General features: G+C 37.4%; 5 protein-coding genes and 1 long non-coding RNA gene across 12 annotated transcripts; 2 read left to right on the forward strand and 4 right to left on the reverse strand.

Moving 5' to 3' along the window:
• Window positions 1-1,797: 1,797 nt before the first annotated feature.
• On the reverse strand, window positions 1,798-4,214 carry Stip1 (Stress-induced phosphoprotein 1). The gene is made up of 3 exons (XM_076383507.1): window positions 3,984-4,214; window positions 2,088-3,625; window positions 1,798-2,009 (listed from the first exon to the last, which is right to left on the reverse strand). Exons 1-3 carry the CDS (start codon window positions 3,990-3,992, stop codon window positions 1,937-1,939), a joined length of 1,620 nt encoding a protein of 539 aa, XP_076239622.1. The 5' UTR covers window positions 3,993-4,214; the 3' UTR covers window positions 1,798-1,936.
• LOC143182510 (uncharacterized) lies at window positions 4,076-9,441 on the forward strand. 4 transcript variants are annotated; one of them, XR_013002457.1, is made up of 4 exons: window positions 6,894-8,010; window positions 8,162-8,550; window positions 8,627-9,215; window positions 9,305-9,399. It is a non-coding gene; the product is annotated as an uncharacterized LOC143182510 (long non-coding RNA). The 4 variants fall into 4 exon arrangements; XR_013002458.1 differs by having other exon boundaries at window positions 6,894-8,550; window positions 8,627-8,871; window positions 9,164-9,215; window positions 9,305-9,392; XR_013002459.1 differs by lacking the exons at window positions 6,894-8,010; window positions 8,162-8,550 and adding an exon at window positions 4,076-4,366 and having other exon boundaries at window positions 9,164-9,215; window positions 9,305-9,441.
• Window positions 5,837-11,118, reverse strand: Cact (NF-kappa-B inhibitor cactus). Of its 2 annotated transcripts, XR_013002453.1 has the most exons (4): window positions 10,658-11,118; window positions 9,251-9,603; window positions 6,376-6,902; window positions 5,837-6,287 (listed from the first exon to the last, which is right to left on the reverse strand). XR_013002453.1 is itself a non-coding variant. In XM_076383519.1 (3 exons), the coding sequence occupies exons 1-3, from the start codon at window positions 11,116-11,118 to the stop codon at window positions 6,511-6,513; spliced, it is 1,206 nt and encodes a 401-aa protein (XP_076239634.1). In that variant the 3' UTR covers window positions 5,837-6,510. The 2 variants fall into 2 exon arrangements, 1 of the variants encoding a protein (XP_076239634.1); XM_076383519.1 differs by having other exon boundaries at window positions 5,837-6,902.
• A 3,196-nt stretch (window positions 11,119-14,314) lies between these two features.
• Window positions 14,315-15,202, reverse strand: LOC143182321 (DNA replication complex GINS protein PSF1). Its single transcript, XM_076383266.1, has 4 exons — window positions 15,033-15,202; window positions 14,902-14,966; window positions 14,532-14,838; window positions 14,315-14,464 (listed from the first exon to the last, which is right to left on the reverse strand). Exons 1-4 carry the CDS (start codon window positions 15,099-15,101, stop codon window positions 14,321-14,323), a joined length of 585 nt encoding a protein of 194 aa, XP_076239381.1. The 5' UTR covers window positions 15,102-15,202; the 3' UTR covers window positions 14,315-14,320.
• Window positions 15,203-15,380: 178 nt separating this feature from the next.
• On the forward strand, window positions 15,381-16,589 carry Mrpl4 (mitochondrial ribosomal protein L4). Its single transcript, XM_076383027.1, has 3 exons — window positions 15,381-15,758; window positions 15,843-16,251; window positions 16,327-16,589. Exons 1-3 carry the CDS (start codon window positions 15,453-15,455, stop codon window positions 16,470-16,472), a joined length of 861 nt encoding a protein of 286 aa, XP_076239142.1. The 5' UTR covers window positions 15,381-15,452; the 3' UTR covers window positions 16,473-16,589.
• LOC143182179 (uncharacterized) lies at window positions 16,506-17,916 on the reverse strand. Of its 3 annotated transcripts, XM_076383026.1 has the most exons (4): window positions 17,737-17,916; window positions 17,035-17,643; window positions 16,776-16,963; window positions 16,506-16,699 (listed from the first exon to the last, which is right to left on the reverse strand). In XM_076383026.1, exons 1-4 carry the CDS (start codon window positions 17,828-17,830, stop codon window positions 16,652-16,654), a joined length of 939 nt encoding a protein of 312 aa, XP_076239141.1. In that variant the 5' UTR covers window positions 17,831-17,916; the 3' UTR covers window positions 16,506-16,651. The 3 variants fall into 3 exon arrangements, with proteins under 3 accessions (XP_076239141.1, XP_076239140.1, XP_076239139.1); XM_076383025.1 differs by having other exon boundaries at window positions 16,506-16,714; window positions 16,796-16,963; window positions 17,035-17,916; XM_076383024.1 differs by having other exon boundaries at window positions 17,035-17,916.
• Between the last annotated feature and the right edge of the window lie 308 nt (window positions 17,917-18,224).

Consider the following 18,224-nt stretch of genomic DNA (forward strand, 5'->3'; position numbering starts at 1 on the left):
TACTGCTCGGCTCGTTGTTATTCGGTTCAATCGTAGACTCGTCAAGTCGACAGTTCCCGTAGGATAAGGTAGACGGCGACGGTGCGTGACTGGTTATCTTCTCCTTTCCACCGATTCCTCCTCGGCTAGTCTCAATTCAGGTGATCTCATTCGTGCACAGGATTGCACAGGATTGCACAGAATTGCACAGGATTGCACAGGATGCACCGCGAGAAAAACCTCCACGCGATCGTTCGCTGTTTTTCCTCCTTTCTCTGACTTTTCGTTCCTCGACTTCTCAATTTTTCGAGGGCTCGTCCGGGTTCCCCCTCCCCCTCACCTGCCACTCTCTACCCCTCTCCGCGAGCTTCTCGTCGACGACCACGGTATAACCACCACTTGGGGAACCCAACCGTGTGCCCCCTTTCGCACACACCCTCGAGTGGTCTTACTCCCTTTCCCTCTTTTTCTCTATCTCTCCCTTGTCTCTCTATCGTTCTCTCTCTCTCTCCCCCTTTTTCTCTCGCTCGCTCGCTCGTCTCTCTTTCTCTCGGCACCTCGCTTTCACCGCGTTCACTTGCTCTCCTCACTCAACAATTCCCGAGGAAATTCGCGGCCGAAACATCCGAGACGAGGTGCTCCCTGCAGCCAACATGTCGTCTGCTAGGCCCACCAGCGCGGCGGACTACCGCGCTTCAGATGGATCAGGCTCGTATCCTATGCTTTAAGTGCCCTGTTCTTCACTCCTCCCTCTTATCACTCTTCCCTCGCGAATCAACCAACTCACATGCACAACAATCGTCTCGCGTTTAATCCGTTCCCTGTAATTTTTCGTTAGTTCTGCTCCAGGACCAACAATCTGTTGTGCTCGGTATTACTGCGTCTACTGTGGCGCTACCTGCGATATCTGTCGGAATTAAAGTGTGACAGTGGGAAGCGCTCGTATATATGTATGTATGGATACATATATGTACCACACTATCATCTTATCCTATCGCTTCGCACGTTTCTAGATAGCGCTGCAATACGTGTAGCAAATCATATCGAATGGCCACCGTAGTGTGTACACTATTTCCTGTGAAATATATTAACTCTATCACTATTAATTCATTTTATATGAAAGCGATAGAAAACAATATGTAACTTTTTAATAAGGATTTGGTTCTTTTCTTGGCCTACTAACAGAGCATGTGTTACGCTAGTGTTTCAAATGTTGCCAACGTATATGAAATTAATTTACTAATAACACTCAACACGGAAATTTTTGTATTTTTATAATAAAAATTATTACAGAAAATTCAGTGTGTATAACTTTTGTCTATTCAAATGTATTCCAGTTTAAATAAATCACAGAAGTGTCACACAGTTATGCTGCAATTACCGCTGTTTCATACTATTTTTCTTTATTACTACGATATTAGTATTTTACTTAGATGAAAATTATATTACTTATAACATAAAAACTAGATACATGTTCATTTAGTGAATGGAAATGTGTTTACGAGGGAAAAATTAGATTTAAGATAATAATTTCGTTTAATCTAGTCCACGTAACAAAAACATCGTTGCGTACTTGACATTGATGGTATTATTGCTTTACAATTGGAAGTGTTATCTTATGTAAAAGTTATGCAAAAGCTTGTAGTTATGGAATATGATTCTTTCTCCTTAGAGATGATACACTCTAAAAGAGGAATATTATAACATGTACAACTACTATAGCTTAATTTTAAAGAATGTATCTGGTATGCGAATAAAACTTCGAGCACAAACGGTTCCTTCAAACGCAGATATATAACGAATATGCCACCAAAACGATCCGTATGATTAGATAACGTGTTTCTAGTAAAAAAAAAAAAAGAGAGAATAAACAGCGTGATTTCCTCAATACCAAAGGAACTTGGTGACAATGAAATGTCATGCACAGAGCTATGCACAAATACAGATACTTTTATCTTCAATGAATAGCTATGAGTCCAGATTCCAAAAGTTTTTGCAACTTTGCTGCTATATCCGGATTTTTTAAGTGGCTGCAAATAACGAAAATTTATGCGTTACTATACAATTCCGATTTTTTAATTTAATAGAGTGGTTATAATTATACTTACTCTTGTAAGGCTCTGGGATCGCTTTGCATTTGCTCCAAGATAAGTCTCATAGCAGGATCCCGTAATATACTTTGAACTTCTGGATCAGCCATTGCTCTTTTCCTCACTTCCTCAGGATTAGAACTAACGGAGACAGCGCACGACCGATATCCTTCTAGGGCTTCGCTATTCGAGGGATCTAACTCCAATGCTTTTTGATAAGCGGTGAGCGCTTTTCCCTGTTGTTGCATACCTTGCAATATTTTTCCTTTCCTTATCCAACCTTTGATGAACTTTGGATCAATTTCAACGCACTTCTCGCAATCTTTCAATCCGAGATCAAACGCTGCTAATTTAGTATAACAGGCAGCTCTATTGCTATAGTATTTTGGATCATCAGGATTTCTTTTGATAGCTTCTGTATAATGTTTTATAGCTGCAGGATAATCTCCATCTTTATATTTTTGATTTCCAAGTTCTTTTTCTTCTTCTGCTTTCTCTGGATCAATATATGCTTTTCTCTCTTCTTCTTTAATAATTTTGTCAATGTCTGATAAAAGTGTTTTAATTTCTGGTGTTCTATGTTCTGACATAGATTTTTCATAATACACTTTTGCCTGTTTCCAGTTCTCCATCTTTTTATATGCATGACCAATTCTAGTAAATGCTTTTGCTATTAGTTTAAAATCTGCTCTATTTTCTCTTCCTACTTCGATAGCTTTTTCACAGTGAGCAATACACTTATCGTATTCCTTTTGTTCAAAGTATACTGCAGCTATATTCAATAGGTAAATAATTTCTGTAGGATCTAATTCTACTGCTCTGTTGTAATGTGCAAGCGCTTCTTCAAAATTCTTCTTTTTGTAAGCTTCATTGCCTAGTTGTTTCTCTGTTAGTGCTTCTCTTTTTTCAGGAGGAAGATTATCTTCTTCCTTCTTTTGAGGCTTAGGTGGTTCTTGCTTAGGTTTCGGAGGTTCTGGTTGAGGTGGATCCGTTTCCATTTTCATATCTGTATCTATACCAAACAATACACCAAGAGTTGTGAGTATTCTCGGATCTTGTAATTTTGAACCAAAAGCTTGTGGATTATTTCGCAACTCTTGTAGAAGCATGAGATATTCTGGATCCTGTAAAAGTTCTTTGGTTCTAGGATCCTTGGCAAGTTTAGCAAACAAATTGGGTGTATTGAATGGATTAGAAGCTGCTGCTTGTTTCTGAGCTTTAACTTCTTCTAAACCACTTTTAAGTTGTGCATTATTGGGATCCAATTGTAGGCCAGTTTTATAAGCATCAATGGATTCGTCGTATTTACCCAGATAGGCAAGTGCACTGCCTTTGCGCGAATAACCTTTACCCCAATCAGGTTTCAAAGCTACAGTTTTCTCTGCATCCTCTAATGCTTGTTGATACTGTTCTGCCTTAGCATACGCAGCAGATCTATTACTATACAGAACATGGTTGTTTCCATCTAAATTAATGGCTTCAGTATAATATTTGATAGCCTCCTCAAATCTTCCTTCTTGTAAAGCAGCATTACCTTTTTCTTTCAACACAGATACCTGTAAATGGTTAGCAATTCAAAATAATTCACTTCTCTAAGGGAATTCGAGAAAAATTCTGTCTGTAAAATCGTGGCATATTAAGAGTAAATTGCGAAAAAGTCGTGGGAACGAATAATCATAATCCTCAGAAGCTTCGTCAAATCACAAACAAGAGGTGGGCGTCATACAAAACAACCTAACAGAATATACGAAATAAATGTTACAGACGGCGACAAAGCGAGAAGAATGTAACAATTTTCGTATGCGAAACGTGTTAAAACTAATAGAATCGTGGTGTGATACAGTGTTTCAATAAATAACGATTTTTTAAGTTCGAGCGAAACGTGGCGTTCATCGAATTAGCGAGAATATTTACCTGGTCCATAACTTTTGAACTCAAAGTAATAGTACTTTTGTTCTATTTTTCGTTAATTATTCTTCTATGCTTCCAAATAGTGATGACTCGCGTAAATGCTTAACTCTTGAGCCGGCGCAGATTTTCAGAAAGCTCCAGAAATGGACAACTAGCGCCTCTCCTTGATCGTCACGAAACTAGTTGTATGTGCGTTGTGTCGTTGTGTCTTCCCGCGATTATGTTCCACAATTTTCTAGCACCTTCGAAAATGCACCCTCTTCTTTTTCGATTGCAACACACGAATGCTGATCTGGCTTTACGTTTAATTCAATCAGTACCGATTCTCAATTATAATGTGCTTTATTTCGTAATTATTGGACACGTTTTCTCTTTGTCGACCGTTGGTACGTTTATGCGTTTTATAATTACTTCCCATACGTTGTTTTTTCTTTGCATGTATCGTATGATTATATAAACGGACACTCTTTTAGTCTCTCCTATTGCATTATTTAATTTAAGCTCTTCTGTATCTTTGTTGTGTGAAAAAGCTCTTTGTAAACATTCGTAACGAAATTAGATTGGAAATAATGATATACGTAGAACTGTAGACTTTTATTAATATTATTTCGTTGCAGTGTTCTTTAACGAAAAATATTCATCACTTTTGACCAATAGAAATTCTATACAGAATAGATTAATTTGTTCATCATTCAATTAACGTATCTTATTGATAATACGAGGAGGGCAGCATTAAGATTATGAACTAAAAATATACGTATTGATAAATCGGTGGAGTCATTTGTGAAAACTTAATAGGATAGAGAAAATAAGATAAATAATGGATAGAGGCAATATTTTTGAGTGTGAATGACATTTTAGTTACGAAAGTGCTACCGACTTTCAAGGTTGCTCAATCTGGTAGTACTTTCGTTGTCACAGACCCTGGTATTTCCATTGTCAAACTGGAGTAACTGGGGAATCCCAGTTGCTTGTTAGTCTGTTGTATGCATTTTTGAATCGGTGAATGTGTCGATAACCGTGGGATTACCTTTGAAAACGTAGTTCTTTACTAGGAAAACATCTTTTTCACTATGTCATTAGCATATCCATCATCAAATTAAAATAATACTTGATTTTAAATCACGTCATGCACGCAAAGCTATTAGACCATCAGTTCAGCAATCCCCTCTTTCTCTAAGATCCAAATATATTCCGGAACCTTTATGCCTGGCAGACCAAACTCCCCCAAAAAGGAATAAGTCTTCAGACTTCTTGGAATACCTAGACCATTACACGTTCCCGAACTCGAAATAACCAACGGTCGGTCCTTGCTCCACATTTTTATGTCGGCTCCTGTAAAATTAGCCACACACCGTTTCATTTTCCTCTATGTTTCCTACGAATTTCGTGTTAAGTTGTTCGATAATATTCACTAAATAACAAATATTTGTCTCTCCGTAGTTATAGGTGTCGAATTGTTTTTTTCCCTCCGTTTACCGATAAGAGAAACCGACCAAACTTCACAGATTAAACTTTCAAGACCTTTTATTACTAAAAAAATAATTATAGACGTTAGGTAACAATATTAATGTTATCATTCTGTTATTACTATTATTATTATTATTATTATTATTATTATTATTATTAATGTCGTAAAACGGCATATTTAGGACACTAACAAAACGACAACTATGTATGTACAAGGGGATGGGGTGAGGGAATTTATAAACGTTCACGACGGAAATGTAGTACTCTAACGAATCGTTTTGAACGCTCCCTCGATAAATAATTCTATTCCGAAATATTATTTCGGTCTTTGAAATTTGACTAATATAAATATACGTATGTATGTATGTACAGCTTAAAACGAACGATCAGATTATGAATGTTCTATTACACATATGTAGATATATTTTTTATCATTCGGGCATATACTTTCTCGCTCTCTCTTTTCTTCTGTCTTTCATCTTCAAAGCGTACAAGTGTCACTATACAGTCGCACAAAAACGAACAAATTCGATATTTTTCGCGTAATATATTTACATAGCGAGAAGATCCTGCGGTCTCCTTAAGCGTAAATTCATTTCTTTCTACTTTTGCAGTCGTATGTGTACGTTACAATAATCGCACTCGTTGATTTCATTCATTATCGAAGTACTTGGGTTCCTCACAGAGGCACGTTTTACATATGAGACTTCTAATTACATTCTCCTTTTTTTCCTCTCTCGTTTGGCTCGTTCTATAACGTCTCTTTTCGTCCTTCGTTTTCGTGTTCGTGTTCGTGTTCGTATTTCGATTATGCTTGTGCATGCATTCGTTTTAGAACTTGAAGGAAGTAAAGTTTATTCGATACAGAAACAATTTAATATTTGTACTCAATGGAGTTTCAATATGTTCAATCAATTATACATACCTATTGTATGCCTAAACGACACGGAATCTGTTACATAATGCTGCACGTACAGATCGATCAAAATAATAATAACAATAATGAAAGAAATAAAAATAAACGGCACTGACACGCGAGAGCCAAAGGGGATCAATCCTTTTATACTTTCACACCAACCACGTTTTGCTGAAGTCTAGCGATCGGTAAGTAATTCGTTGAAAGACTCTCATCCTCGTCGCTGCTATCGGAATCGGACTCAGGAAGCGGCTCTGGTGTGGCTCCCAGCCTCACTAGCTCTCTAGCAAGTTGATTGTCCAGACAGAGAGCTATCTGATAAGCAGTGATGCCCGCGTACGTCTGCGTGTCCAAACAGGGCCTGCATTCTTGAAGCAGAAACGCGACAACAGACCGACACCCGCGTTCCACGGCGAGGTGAAGAGCCGTTTTACCCGCCAACGCTTCCCGGGCTTCGAGGTCCGCCCCGAGACGTAACAAAAGTCGTACCAACTCCACCTGACCCGAAGCGGCCGCTATGTGCAGGCACATCTCTCCTGAAACGAGATAAGATCCACGGTTAAAATCATCGATTACAACTTACGTTGTTACTAACTGTAAGGGAAATCATTACTCTTTCATTCCTCCCTCTCTGGAAGATTAGCAAAGCTAAATACTGTTGTGGCGGTCAGATTTAGACACGACTTCTATTTCTTAATTGAACACTCTTAACAGAGGATTTCAAACGCGCGTTTTAGAATAATGCGACCGAGTCACATGCTTCTAGGAGATATAGATAGAACTAGGAAGACGTGGTGATTCATTGTCGTCGGAGGTTTGGCTGGCGTCCCGCGGTCCAAACTAGGTTCGTACCGATCAAAGTAACCGCTAAATTTATCCATTCCTTCTTACCGACGGCACTATGCACATTGGCGGAATTTAATTGCCGATTCCGTCGCGTCCGAATAGTTTTTGCTATCTTAATCTGTCGATCAAACGCACAAATATTTATGTCCATTTTTATCGGACCAGACGCGCATCCGTTCGCTTAATGTGATACCTTAAGTGCTCGTGGTAAAATTGATCGTTGACGTGCTTTGGAATTTTCCGCGTAGTCAGATGAGATGTTATATGAGCGATTTAAAATTGAAATTGCCTTTCGATCGACGTCATCGGCGATCCCTAAAGTATCGAAGGATACAAGAAGAGAATACACATTCCAAGGGATGAAAACGAATTGAGTCCACCGATTTCCACGCCGCTGTGGGGTTTCCCAAGTCGAATCGAGTCAAAGCGAGGCGAGAATATCACGACACGTAAATAGTCTTGCAGGTATTTTTAAATATCAAAAACATCTGCTACGGGAGGGCTTCTGTCTCATCGCGCGTCTTTCGTGATGTAACGCACGCTCGCATAGACGACGCGCCAAAATTCCATCGCGTACATATTCTTAATGACTATTTACTTTCTTTTATCACAAAGGTATGTACTTATCGCCGATTCATGGACTGCCATATATTGTACTTATTATACTTGATCAGACGATTAAACTGGCCAGAATTATGACTTTCTAATTCAACACTTATCGATCTTGTTGATAAAGTTTACATGCTCATGTTTACGACGTTTCCTCGCCAATCGATCCTTGTATTATCTACGTCACTGGTTTGTATGTGTAACTATATCGGACACGCAAGCTCATGAGTAATCTAGAAATGGAATTCTGTAACGATATCATAGCTGCTCGTGCCTTTAAAATTTGTCTGACTGACGATACTTCTGATGCACTAACTTAATACATTTCGTCATGGTCCAGAAGCAGCCATTACGCCAACTACTTAGACTTCTGCGTATGTGTTGGTGCCATAAGCCCAGAACGGAGTAGAAGCATGACGTTATACGGAAATTCCGCAACTGTAGAAAAAGCTCAACGTTTACTGTTCGACTGTTCGACTGTTCGACTGTTCGACTGTTCGACTGTTCGACTGTTCGACTATGGTCAAATGAGAAATGACGCCAAGGGAGAAATCGTGGAACAGTAAACAAAGGGAAGACCCACGAATTACGCTCAAGCTACGAGAAACTTGTGGGCCAAGAGAAAAACAAGGGGGAAGTCTTCTGACTAAACTTTTCCTCGAAACAATTTTGGAAGGCGAGGACGGATTCCAAATTCGACACGTGGTCAGAACGAAAGACATTTTTGTGGTAATATTCGCGGGAAATCTCTGATTTTTCTCGGAAGAAGTTGCTATTTCGGTCACGTAATCGGTTCCTTTACCAGCTACGGAGAATCGGCAATACATCGCGGTCGAAGTTCGGATAATGGAATTCCCAACCGAACAAACACGATGTGCTGCGAGGATTACTCTTCTCGATTCACGATGAAATCATGGGAAGCCCGCACGTAATCGTGGTCGCAGGATTGTTTCTGCGCGAAGCGCACAATGCCAATGACTGTTACTTTATGCGGTAAAAGCTGTTAGGATTTTCCAACGCTTCGTTGTCCCCTGTAGACGATGCACGATGGTATGTACACTCGCGTCACGCGTGCTTCCTTCCTTCGTGAAACGTCTTGGTTCTAGGTCATTCTTCATTGCTCATCAATAGACGTTTCCATCCTTTTCATCATTTAACGATAACACTATTCAATCCTAAATATTTTGTATTTCCTTATCCCATGTTGTATACAATATTAGTAGTAGCTATTACAGTAAAAATGAAAAGGCAAGAAGCACAGGTGAAACGATTTTTAAAACCGCTATTAACGGAACAAAGCATTTCATTTATTGGTTTAATTACACGACTTGCTTCTTCGCAGGTGCAAGGGAAAAAGGATCAACTTGACCATTGACCAATAAACTACAATGAAGGTAAAACCTCATAAAGGCATAAATCAATCACTTACCGTCATAATTCCGTTGCTCGAGATTTTGTGGCAGGGCAGGTATTTTCTTTCCAGGCAGTAGGTAATTCCTCTCCACGGGTGTTAAGGGATCGGTAAGGGCCTTGGCTGAGGCCAGATCGCCGGTCGCACATGCCAGGTGAAGGGCGGTATTGCCTCGGAAATTTCTCAAAGCTGGATTTGCACCTGCTAGAATTAGCCGCCTAACGATCCTCGGTTGTCGCGTCAATACGGCCAGATGCAATGGAGACTGACCGTCGTCGTTCAGGATATTAAATAAACACGAATGTGGTGCCATTCTTATTAAACTGAACGCAGCCTCCAGGAAACCTTGTACTATCGCTATGTGCAGCTGCCTGTAAATTCAAAACAGACGGTCTGTGTTAATTTCATCATTCTTAGAAGAAATACACTTCTAAAATACATTAGTGGGACCCTGAAAAAGTAAACAAAATAATTCCCCAAATAAACCATTTTTTAATATTAAATTCATTAAGAATTCATTTGATATTACAATCACTTTTTCTCCCTTTTATTTCATTCTTATTTTGTACAAACATTTCCTGGACAAAGGTCAACGTTTCGATATTCCATGGTGACGTACTTTTTCATTAATCACCGATCACGAGGATCGATAGCCTAGAAGAACGTTCATAAAACGGATTTCTTCCGCGATATTTATTCCCGGAAAGTTCTCATTGTCACGACCAACGATGCTCCTGTGGTTAGCGCGTCACAATTAAAGGAATCTTGAAGCGATAAATTGTCTCGGCATCAGCAATGGTTCGATCGGTCAACGTGCTTGATATTTAATGTGAAGCGCGTGCGATGCGCTCGATTCACATGCACGCGATGGCGCGTAACGATATTTACCTCGATCAACATGTTTTCTATGCAGTCATCAAAACAGTAATTGTGACGTGATTAAGTCAACTTATCCTGAAACATTATACGCACTCAATTTACGACCATTGAGAAGCGACAAAATCATTACACAATGAATGAAAACATACAAGTGAAATTTCTTCGATTTTCATCGATAGAAAAAATCAAATGAGATGTAAATCATTGAGTTACGGTTTGCGTCTTTAGAAAGAATCGCGTTTCATTCAACATGGCAAGCTATTATTACCCGGCTTCGATCGATATTCGCGGAGATAGATGAACGTAATTTTAAAGCGTCGCGGGCCACAGGTTGCACCTTGGCGCACATGCGCATATCGCATCAAAAAAATTTCGACGTATTTTTTTTTGCAAACGCGTTTCACGGAAATGAATTAGTAATTGTGTGTCATCGTGAACTGAACGTAAGTGTGGCAAAAGAATACGAAGCGATGAAACTAAGGGTTCAGATTTGTTTGGAAAAGTTGAGGAGAAAGAAAGTGAATGGTACGCATAGAGGTTACTTACGTGTCACCGTCGTCGTCCTGCGTGTAGTAGAGCTGCCAAGGTTCTTCATTGAGCGGTTTCTCGGCTAATCGTTGCGATTTGTAATGTCGCAACGTCGATGTGTCGCGTTGCTGCTCGAGTTTCTCGGAGCTGACGGGAGCCAGCTCGACAGTAGGCTCGACCTGAACCTTCCCGCTCGCCAGAGGATTTAACGTCACTTGTTTCAACGTGAGCTGGCTTAGGCTCTCGCTTAGCCCAAGATCCACGCCACTATCTGCCCTCATTGGTTCGGGTGCCACTGGTGCGGCTGTCGTAACATTCGATAATTCCGAGTCGTACAGTTCCGAACTGATTTGAAGATTCCCACTGGACAGGAAGCCGGAGTCTGTGTGGCCCGTGTCTCGTTGATCCTTTCCTTTCTCCTCGCTACCGCTCTCTGCAACATTTCTCTCCATCGGTGTCTGTCTCGACGGATGCCACATTTTCGAAACTATCTCGATCGATCGAAAAGATCAAGGGCTATTCCTAGTTCGTAAGAAAATAAACTTAATCGCGATTCTTCTGTGTACACGCGCGTCTCCGCGATGCTTCTGCGTAGCTTCTCGGCCAATCAGTATCGATCAATTTTCACGATGTATTCGTTCGTCGATCTTCCGATCGGACGAAAACGTTCAACCGTGCAAGATTCGATTTCGTTGTTTCGCGAGCGAGCGAACGACGCCACTGCTACGTTTACTCGAGCTCGATCGTTCGATCGTCGTTCTCCTCTAAACACACCAGCCGTGATTTGCTTTCTTCTATTTACGTATGTTCGTTTCCTCGTTGCCGTCGCATTCTCGTTTCGATTTCATTCGTGGATAATATTCGGGACAGACACGGTCACTTTGTTCCACTGAATCTCGCCACCTTCATGAGGTACGAGCTTGTGTATGTGTCGGGCACACGCGTGTCACGATACACGAAAAGGAATGGAAAACTGAATCTGATGCGTGTGCTCACTAGTCGCGACGAATTCGTATCGTCGAGAATGCCACTCGACGCGCCGTCTGAAAACGAACTGACCGTGTAACATTGGCCAACCCGTTGAATAACTAACTTTCACGATGGCTGCGCCGCGATCAGTGGAGCCTCTGGCGGCGATTGACCACAGGCTTGTGCGCTTCGAAAGCGCCTGGGGTAGGGGTGGGAAAACCCATCGTTCTTTGGTAGGGTCGGCAGCTGCACATATACCCCGTGTCCCATGTACATACTCGATTCAACTTGCTTTGGATTCTTTAGATAACCAGTTTTAAGAAACGAAAGCTGAATTGGAAACCCCGTCAAAATTTCCCGCAGCTGTACTCACTAACAAGTCAGGATAGCCTATTCGGAAATGTTCATTCATAGCCTAAGATGCGTCAACTACTGGTAAACATTTCGAAATATCACAGTCTGTTAGTACGTTAATATAATAGAGAAGAAGCTGAATAATTTATGGAACGATTATGAGTCACTCGATCAAAATTAGTTTCGAAGAAGATAAATAGCACGTTCCCTGAGATAAGTACATAGATTTGCATTGAAGTGTCCAATCGCGGTAAATCAGGCGTCGAAACTTTTCGTTACACCGTAGATATACCCACGTGTCTTCTTGCAGTCGTTTACCCGTTTGCAATTTGCCCTGCCTCTCGTTCCTTCCTTCATCTTTTTTAGCTATGCGTTGTTTTTTACGGTCTATCTTATAGAATATAGAATATTCTTATGATTGAAGTTAAAATAGCCAGTTTATTGTATTTATGATCGTAAATCATGCAGAAATTAAAACGTAATGTTAAAGAATGTTCGATGCGCGTTAGGAAAGTATCGCTTCAATGCAAATCGTCGTTCCAAGCGTGTAACTTCTACTCGAAGATACGGATTTCACTGTTCTACTTTCTTTTTGAATGAGCTATTCATACGAGGTAAATTTATTGGAAATACCACTGGCATTTTTATATCTTTTGTTTCTTTTTATAATCTGTTATTTCTTTATCAATATTTGCGGTAACATCGACTGGTTATTACCGTATTACGATATTGGAAAAATGTGTTTGAGAGACGCCCACTAGACTAACAATAAAGTAATGACTGAGGCTTTCGGTCTACCCATGGTCACTAAATACGGTTTTTCCCAAAGACGGTTACTGACACCCTACCTTAGAACAAAGGGGAACTTGTGCCTGTTATCATTGTACCTCACAAATGACCGGTAAAGCCGATAATGACAGCCTATTGTCTATCGCAATGTATGCTCTTTTATAAACCATCCGTTAGTTAGGTCTGAAATGTATAATAACCAATGGGCGATCGAGTTGTATAAATACATAAGCTGTCGTAAACTAATAGAACACAATCGTAAAAGCATTTGTAAGCGATAGTCTTAATCTTTATACTCTTAATTATGGACCGAATTATATAATTTTACTTGTCTTTTTACACTTGAGAAGAGGGTGTTCATTAGTTGTTTCTCATCTTTGATACCTACGCAATATACACAGTAATGTAAAGAGCAATCAATTGCACCTTATAATAGGACAACGGTACATTATTTAAACTGCATGTCTTGGCCTTGAAATCAAGGCCACGAACAAATATTTTCGTAGAGTAGACATGTCAGCTATAATGTTCAAGATATCTGGGGAAAACCTGATCGAGATAAGCCCTGGAAATATATATTATCTTTGCATCGTTTATAAGAACCAATTTACGGATAGATATACTATACATTATCAGCAGTTTGTCGTTGCACCTTGAATTGTACATCGTTTTAACTGTTGAACCTGCATTTCGAGTCCTTGTGTACTTCAAAACATATACACTCGAGTATATACTTTTTAATCCGTACATTTCGAGTTCAGCTTTAACAACACCTACTAGATTCAAGGAAAACTTCTACGAGGAAATTGACGCATATCAAAATGAATGCTTTCTCTCTATTTAAGTATTTGTTTCATCTTTATGAAATTGAATATATTGAGGATAATTTCATTGTACAAGATGTGGGAAAGTACCATGACTCGATTACAACGCGGAAAGGTACCACTAAATCGTCTGCTGTACGATAGTTTTGATAAATTAACTTTCTGCCTATACTACAATTTATACTGTTATTATTTATGACTAGAATTGCATTATTAATGAAGTGATTGATTAAAATGGTCACAAATACAAGAAAGTTCTGTACTAAAAATTGTTTAAATTATTTATTAAATGTACGCTCACCTGTTAGTTCGTAACGCTTCTCTATGCGCGGTAAACAGTGTACTATGCAGACAAGTACACTGGTATTATCAATGACAAACAACTTATTCGTGTTATCTCCCGTTACAAGGAAATACCATAAAGTGGTATCTTTTATTCTCAAATTCAGTTACATTGTTGAAGAGAGTGTCCCGCAGTGTACGCAGACGATCTCTGGACTGCTCGCAGATCGCTACTATGGAATTTAAGTTTGCTGGGAAATTCCTAATGAAACCAGCTATGCATATGCGGGTTGACAAATTTTTGAACGTATACAACGGTCTGTCGGATGTTTGTTCTTACGTAAAATTAATTTTTACATATTAACAAAGTTCATAGAAGTTCATGTGCAAAAAATATAGTTTGGTAAATAAAACAAGTGAAACATACATTTCATTTTTATTTCTATAAATTATAAAAGATGAATTATGTACAGTTATGCTCAAGTATACCCTGTCTTATAAGTGGTTCACATACAGCTCTTGGTAGTAAATGATATGTATTTTTTTTTAATAGAATTATTTGACCATCTTCCAGTTCCAACTTTCCAAAATCTACTAGGCACTTCACCTAAAATAGATAAGTTTTTGTAAACTTATTTTTGATCAAAAATAAGACTATTACACAATTACTTTACCTCTACATAAGGAGTCTTTGGAGGTAAAATATTTGCAGTTAAATTAAATCCATGATCTTCTCCCAATGATCTCATATATGTAGCTAAAGATTTGTTATAGGAATGGAACCATTGAACTTCTGCATTTAACAGATTAGAATTTATTTCTGGTGGTAAAATGCTTCCTAATTCCCACCGTAATTCTCTTAATTTTCTCATTCTGTTATATATGTATGCCAACATGCACCTTTTGTTCCTAGTCAAAGCTATGTGTCGAAGCTGAACAGATGGTAATAATGCCATGTTGTCCTCATTTCTAATGGCATTGCTAAAACATTAAGAAATAAATTACCTTTTTTGGATTGTAACAATTTATCAAGTGTATACAAACCTATCTGACATATTTGCATTATAAAGAGATTGCATTTCTTCCAAAACTTCTTTAACTAGTACTTCCTATGAATACAAAATTTTCGGTTAATAACTCTTTCTGTTAACTTTATGTAATATTACACAACTTACATTAAATGGCTGTATGTCTGCACATAAATCTAATTCTGTTATAAGCTTGAATGCTTTTCTTCCATACATTTTCTTAAATAATTTAATTCAACGAATAAAATTCAAAACAATTAATTTGTTCTTCTAGAATTTTTAATTGTATTTCTTGAATTTAAATATTATGGAATGTATTGAAACATTTAATACTTTCCAAATCCAAACGAAACAAGGAACAACAATAGGAAATATTTAAAATCATCTGTTGTTTCTAAAACTAAACGCATTGTTTACCTATAAGGTAGTGACATCTACAAAATCATTTATTGTAGCGACATCTAACTTGGAATCAAGTGATAATAAGAAGGGAGAAAAGTGCATTTAGGTTATTCTCTTAATAATGTTTACTTTATAAATAAACAATAAACACGCTTTTCGTAAAAAATGTCGATCATTCTTAAGAACGTCGTAACAAAGCTACAAGCATGTTCATACCAAGCATTAAAATTTTGTACAGCAGTTGTGAATGAAGAAAATATTTCAAAAGTTACACCAATCATTTCAAAGAAAAGTTATGCTGATGAAAATTTCTTTTATCAAAGACCACGAGAAGTGTGGTTGGAAAATTTAGATACAGTTGAAAGAAAGAAGTTAGGTTTAGTGGTTTTGCATCCTGATGTTTATGGAGCATCACCGCGTATAGATATCATTCATCAGAATGCCAGATGGCAGAAAATGTACCGTTTTGTGGTAATTTTTTAGACTTTATTATATCACTTTTGAACACTGATTACTTGAGAAATTAATAAATGTAAAATTAATATTTGATTTTAGAGTTATGTACATACAAAAACTCGAGCAGAAGTAAGAGGAGGTGGTAGAAAACCTTGGCCGCAAAAAGGAACTGGTAGAGCAAGACATGGAAGTATACGTTCACCACTTTGGAAAGGAGGTGGTATAGCACATGGCCCTAGATCTCCTACAACTTATTTCTACATGCTTCCCTTTTTCACTCGTGTTGCTGGACTAAGCTCTACATTGTCTGTAAAACTTGCTCAGGATGATTTATATATTGTTAATAATTTAGAAATTCCATCACAAGAACCTTCATATATTCAAGAATTAATTGAAAAAAGACATTGGGGCCCTTCTGTGCTCTTTGTTGATACTGATGATATTATGCCTTTAAATATAACAGCAGCTACAGATTCTATTAAACATGTAAATTTAATGCCTGCATATGGTAAGTTTAGATTTAAAAAATCTAGTATTATCTCTGTAAAATTATCTTTACTTTGTATTTGTTCTTGTTTTCCAGGGTTAAATGTGTATAGTATGTTAAAACATGATACTTTAGTCCTTACTGAGAGAGCTGCACGTTTGATTGAAGATAAAATATTGTATCATTTACATAGACCAGATGCTATGAAAGTGACAGAAAAGTTTAGACTTAGTCAACAATAAAAGAGGAAATTAAATGATTCCATGGTTTTTTAATGTACATCAATTTGTATTTATTTTTAATAACAAAATATATGTAGTTCTTTTCTCACTAAACAATTAAATGAAATATAACTATTAAAATTATTTACTTTATAATTATTTATTCCTAATTAAAAATTTAATTCCTAGTTTAAAGAAGGTCATTTTTTCTTTAATATTGGCAAACTAGCTGATTTTCTAGGAAGAGGCTGAAAATAAAAATACTATATATTTAATAATTCAGCAAGAAGTATGTAGAAAGTCATGACTGTTTAAAGTTAATACCATAGGGTGAGGATCTCCACCTAACATTTTTTCACGAATAGCCCATCTGAGACTCGCATGTTTAGCTTCTCCAGGAAAAGACATTTGTTTCCATTCTTGTTGATATTTTTGATAAAGCATGACTGGGTCAGATTTTTTAATGTTTAATCCTTTTTGAGCTTCTGTGTGTAATCTCCAAGGTCTAATAACTATACATAAAAATGAGCAGAAGGACTTTACATTATTAAATTACATGACATAAAAAATATTGAGATCTTACATGACTTAGCGCTAGAATGAGGGGTTTTTATAGATGATATACTTTTTGCTTGAGTACTTCCAACAAGTTCTTGATCACGTTCTAAAATATTTGGAGCACTCATAGGACGAACAGTTTGAGGAGTTACTGGCTTTTCTTGGTGTACTATTCTCTTGTTATCTATTTTAGATCTGTATTTTTTTACCATATAAGATTCGTGTTTCAAACATTGAGAACATGTATGCTTATTTTTCAAGTGACTCTCAATATTTTCATTGTTACAGGATGTATTGTTAGATTTAAAATTAGAATAGTCAGATGCTTCCTTGAACTTTGATTTTGAGGTATCTAATTTTTGCTTTATACCTATACAACTCTTGTCAGAATTTATAGATTCTTTATTTTCTTTATCACTTGACAGGCACTTTACTTTTACCCTCACTAGAGAGTGGTTAACATAAGAATTAGAAGAATCAGTAGATATTGTGTTTTCAGTAGAACAAAATTCTCTTTTCTGTTCTCTGAGAATTTCTTTGATCACATTTTGCTGTTTTTCTACTATTTTCCTTTTAATTTCTTCCTTTCTCTGTACCTTTTCACGCTCTTTTACCTTCCTATACAATTTCAAATCTTTTGGAAAAAATAAAAAATAAGTCAGTATGGGTACAGAGTTATAGTTAACAGAATAACGGTAATTAATAAATGAAATATTAATTGCGTCACCTTTCATAAAATCTTTAAGTTGTTGAGCAGTTATTCCAACGAATCCCAAAGAATTTAAAAGAGCAAGAACCTCTCTTGGATCGTCATTCATCATTAAAAAAACTATCACTGACTTATAACAATGTAAGATCTCAATGATAACTAGCACTATTTGTTTTCGTTCTTAATATTTAAACGCTAAAAACGTTGAAGTCAGTTGTAAACCAATAGTCATAAATTATTCACAATTCTGTAGATGGATGCAAGTGTTCATATTTTTCACCGAGAAAAAAAAATAGTATGACATATTAAAACAATATTCCCTATTTTCCTACTTTATGCACATTATATAATATATTCAATTTTACGCACAGAAGTTTACAATGTAATAGTTTATCTTTTTGTTATTGTAAAATTGTGTGAAAAATAAAATTCAAGTGGGTTTCCAGTCTATGAAGCAAACTTGATTGAAGTTAGTACGACCGCAGGAACTTTGAAGTCGCCATCTG

Source organism: Calliopsis andreniformis, chromosome 8 (assembly GCF_051401765.1).
Source record: "Calliopsis andreniformis isolate RMS-2024a chromosome 8, iyCalAndr_principal, whole genome shotgun sequence".
Classification (NCBI taxonomy): Eukaryota; Metazoa; Arthropoda; class Insecta; order Hymenoptera; family Andrenidae; genus Calliopsis; species Calliopsis andreniformis.

Excerpts from the sequence above, each read along its gene's own strand:
- Stip1 (XM_076383507.1), bottom strand. Across the intron at positions 2,010-2,087 it reads GATCCCAGAGCCTTACAAGA|CCACTTAAAAAATCCGGATA; the intron begins GTAAGTATAATT and ends CGTTATTTGCAG.
- Cact (XM_076383519.1), bottom strand. The coding sequence starts at position 11,118 with ATGTGGCATCCGTCGAGACAGACACCGATGGAGAGAAATGTTGCAGAG. Across the intron at positions 9,604-10,657 it reads CAGGACGACGACGGTGACAC|GCAGCTGCACATAGCGATAG; the intron begins GTAAGTAACCTC and ends TTGAATTTACAG. Across the intron at positions 6,903-9,250 it reads CGAGCAACGGAATTATGACG|GAGAGATGTGCCTGCACATA; the intron begins GTAAGTGATTGA and ends ATCTCGTTTCAG.
- LOC143182321 (XM_076383266.1), bottom strand. The coding sequence starts at position 15,101 with ATGTATGGAAGAAAAGCATTCAAGCTTATAACAGAATTAGATTTATGT. Across the intron at positions 14,967-15,032 it reads CAGACATACAGCCATTTAAT|GAAGTACTAGTTAAAGAAGT; the intron begins GTAAGTTGTGTA and ends TTGTATTCATAG. Across the intron at positions 14,839-14,901 it reads AATGCAAATATGTCAGATAG|CAATGCCATTAGAAATGAGG; the intron begins GTTTGTATACAC and ends TTAATGTTTTAG.
- Mrpl4 (XM_076383027.1), top strand. The coding sequence starts at position 15,453 with ATGTCGATCATTCTTAAGAACGTCGTAACAAAGCTACAAGCATGTTCA. Across the intron at positions 15,759-15,842 it reads AGAAAATGTACCGTTTTGTG|AGTTATGTACATACAAAAAC; the intron begins GTAATTTTTTAG and ends ATTTGATTTTAG. Across the intron at positions 16,252-16,326 it reads AAATTTAATGCCTGCATATG|GGTTAAATGTGTATAGTATG; the intron begins GTAAGTTTAGAT and ends CTTGTTTTCCAG.
- LOC143182179 (XM_076383024.1), bottom strand. The coding sequence starts at position 17,830 with ATGATGAATGACGATCCAAGAGAGGTTCTTGCTCTTTTAAATTCTTTG. Across the intron at positions 16,964-17,034 it reads TCATTCTAGCGCTAAGTCAT|TTATTAGACCTTGGAGATTA; the intron begins GTAAGATCTCAA and ends TTTTATGTATAG. Across the intron at positions 16,700-16,775 it reads GTGGAGATCCTCACCCTATG|CCTCTTCCTAGAAAATCAGC; the intron begins GTATTAACTTTA and ends TTTTATTTTCAG.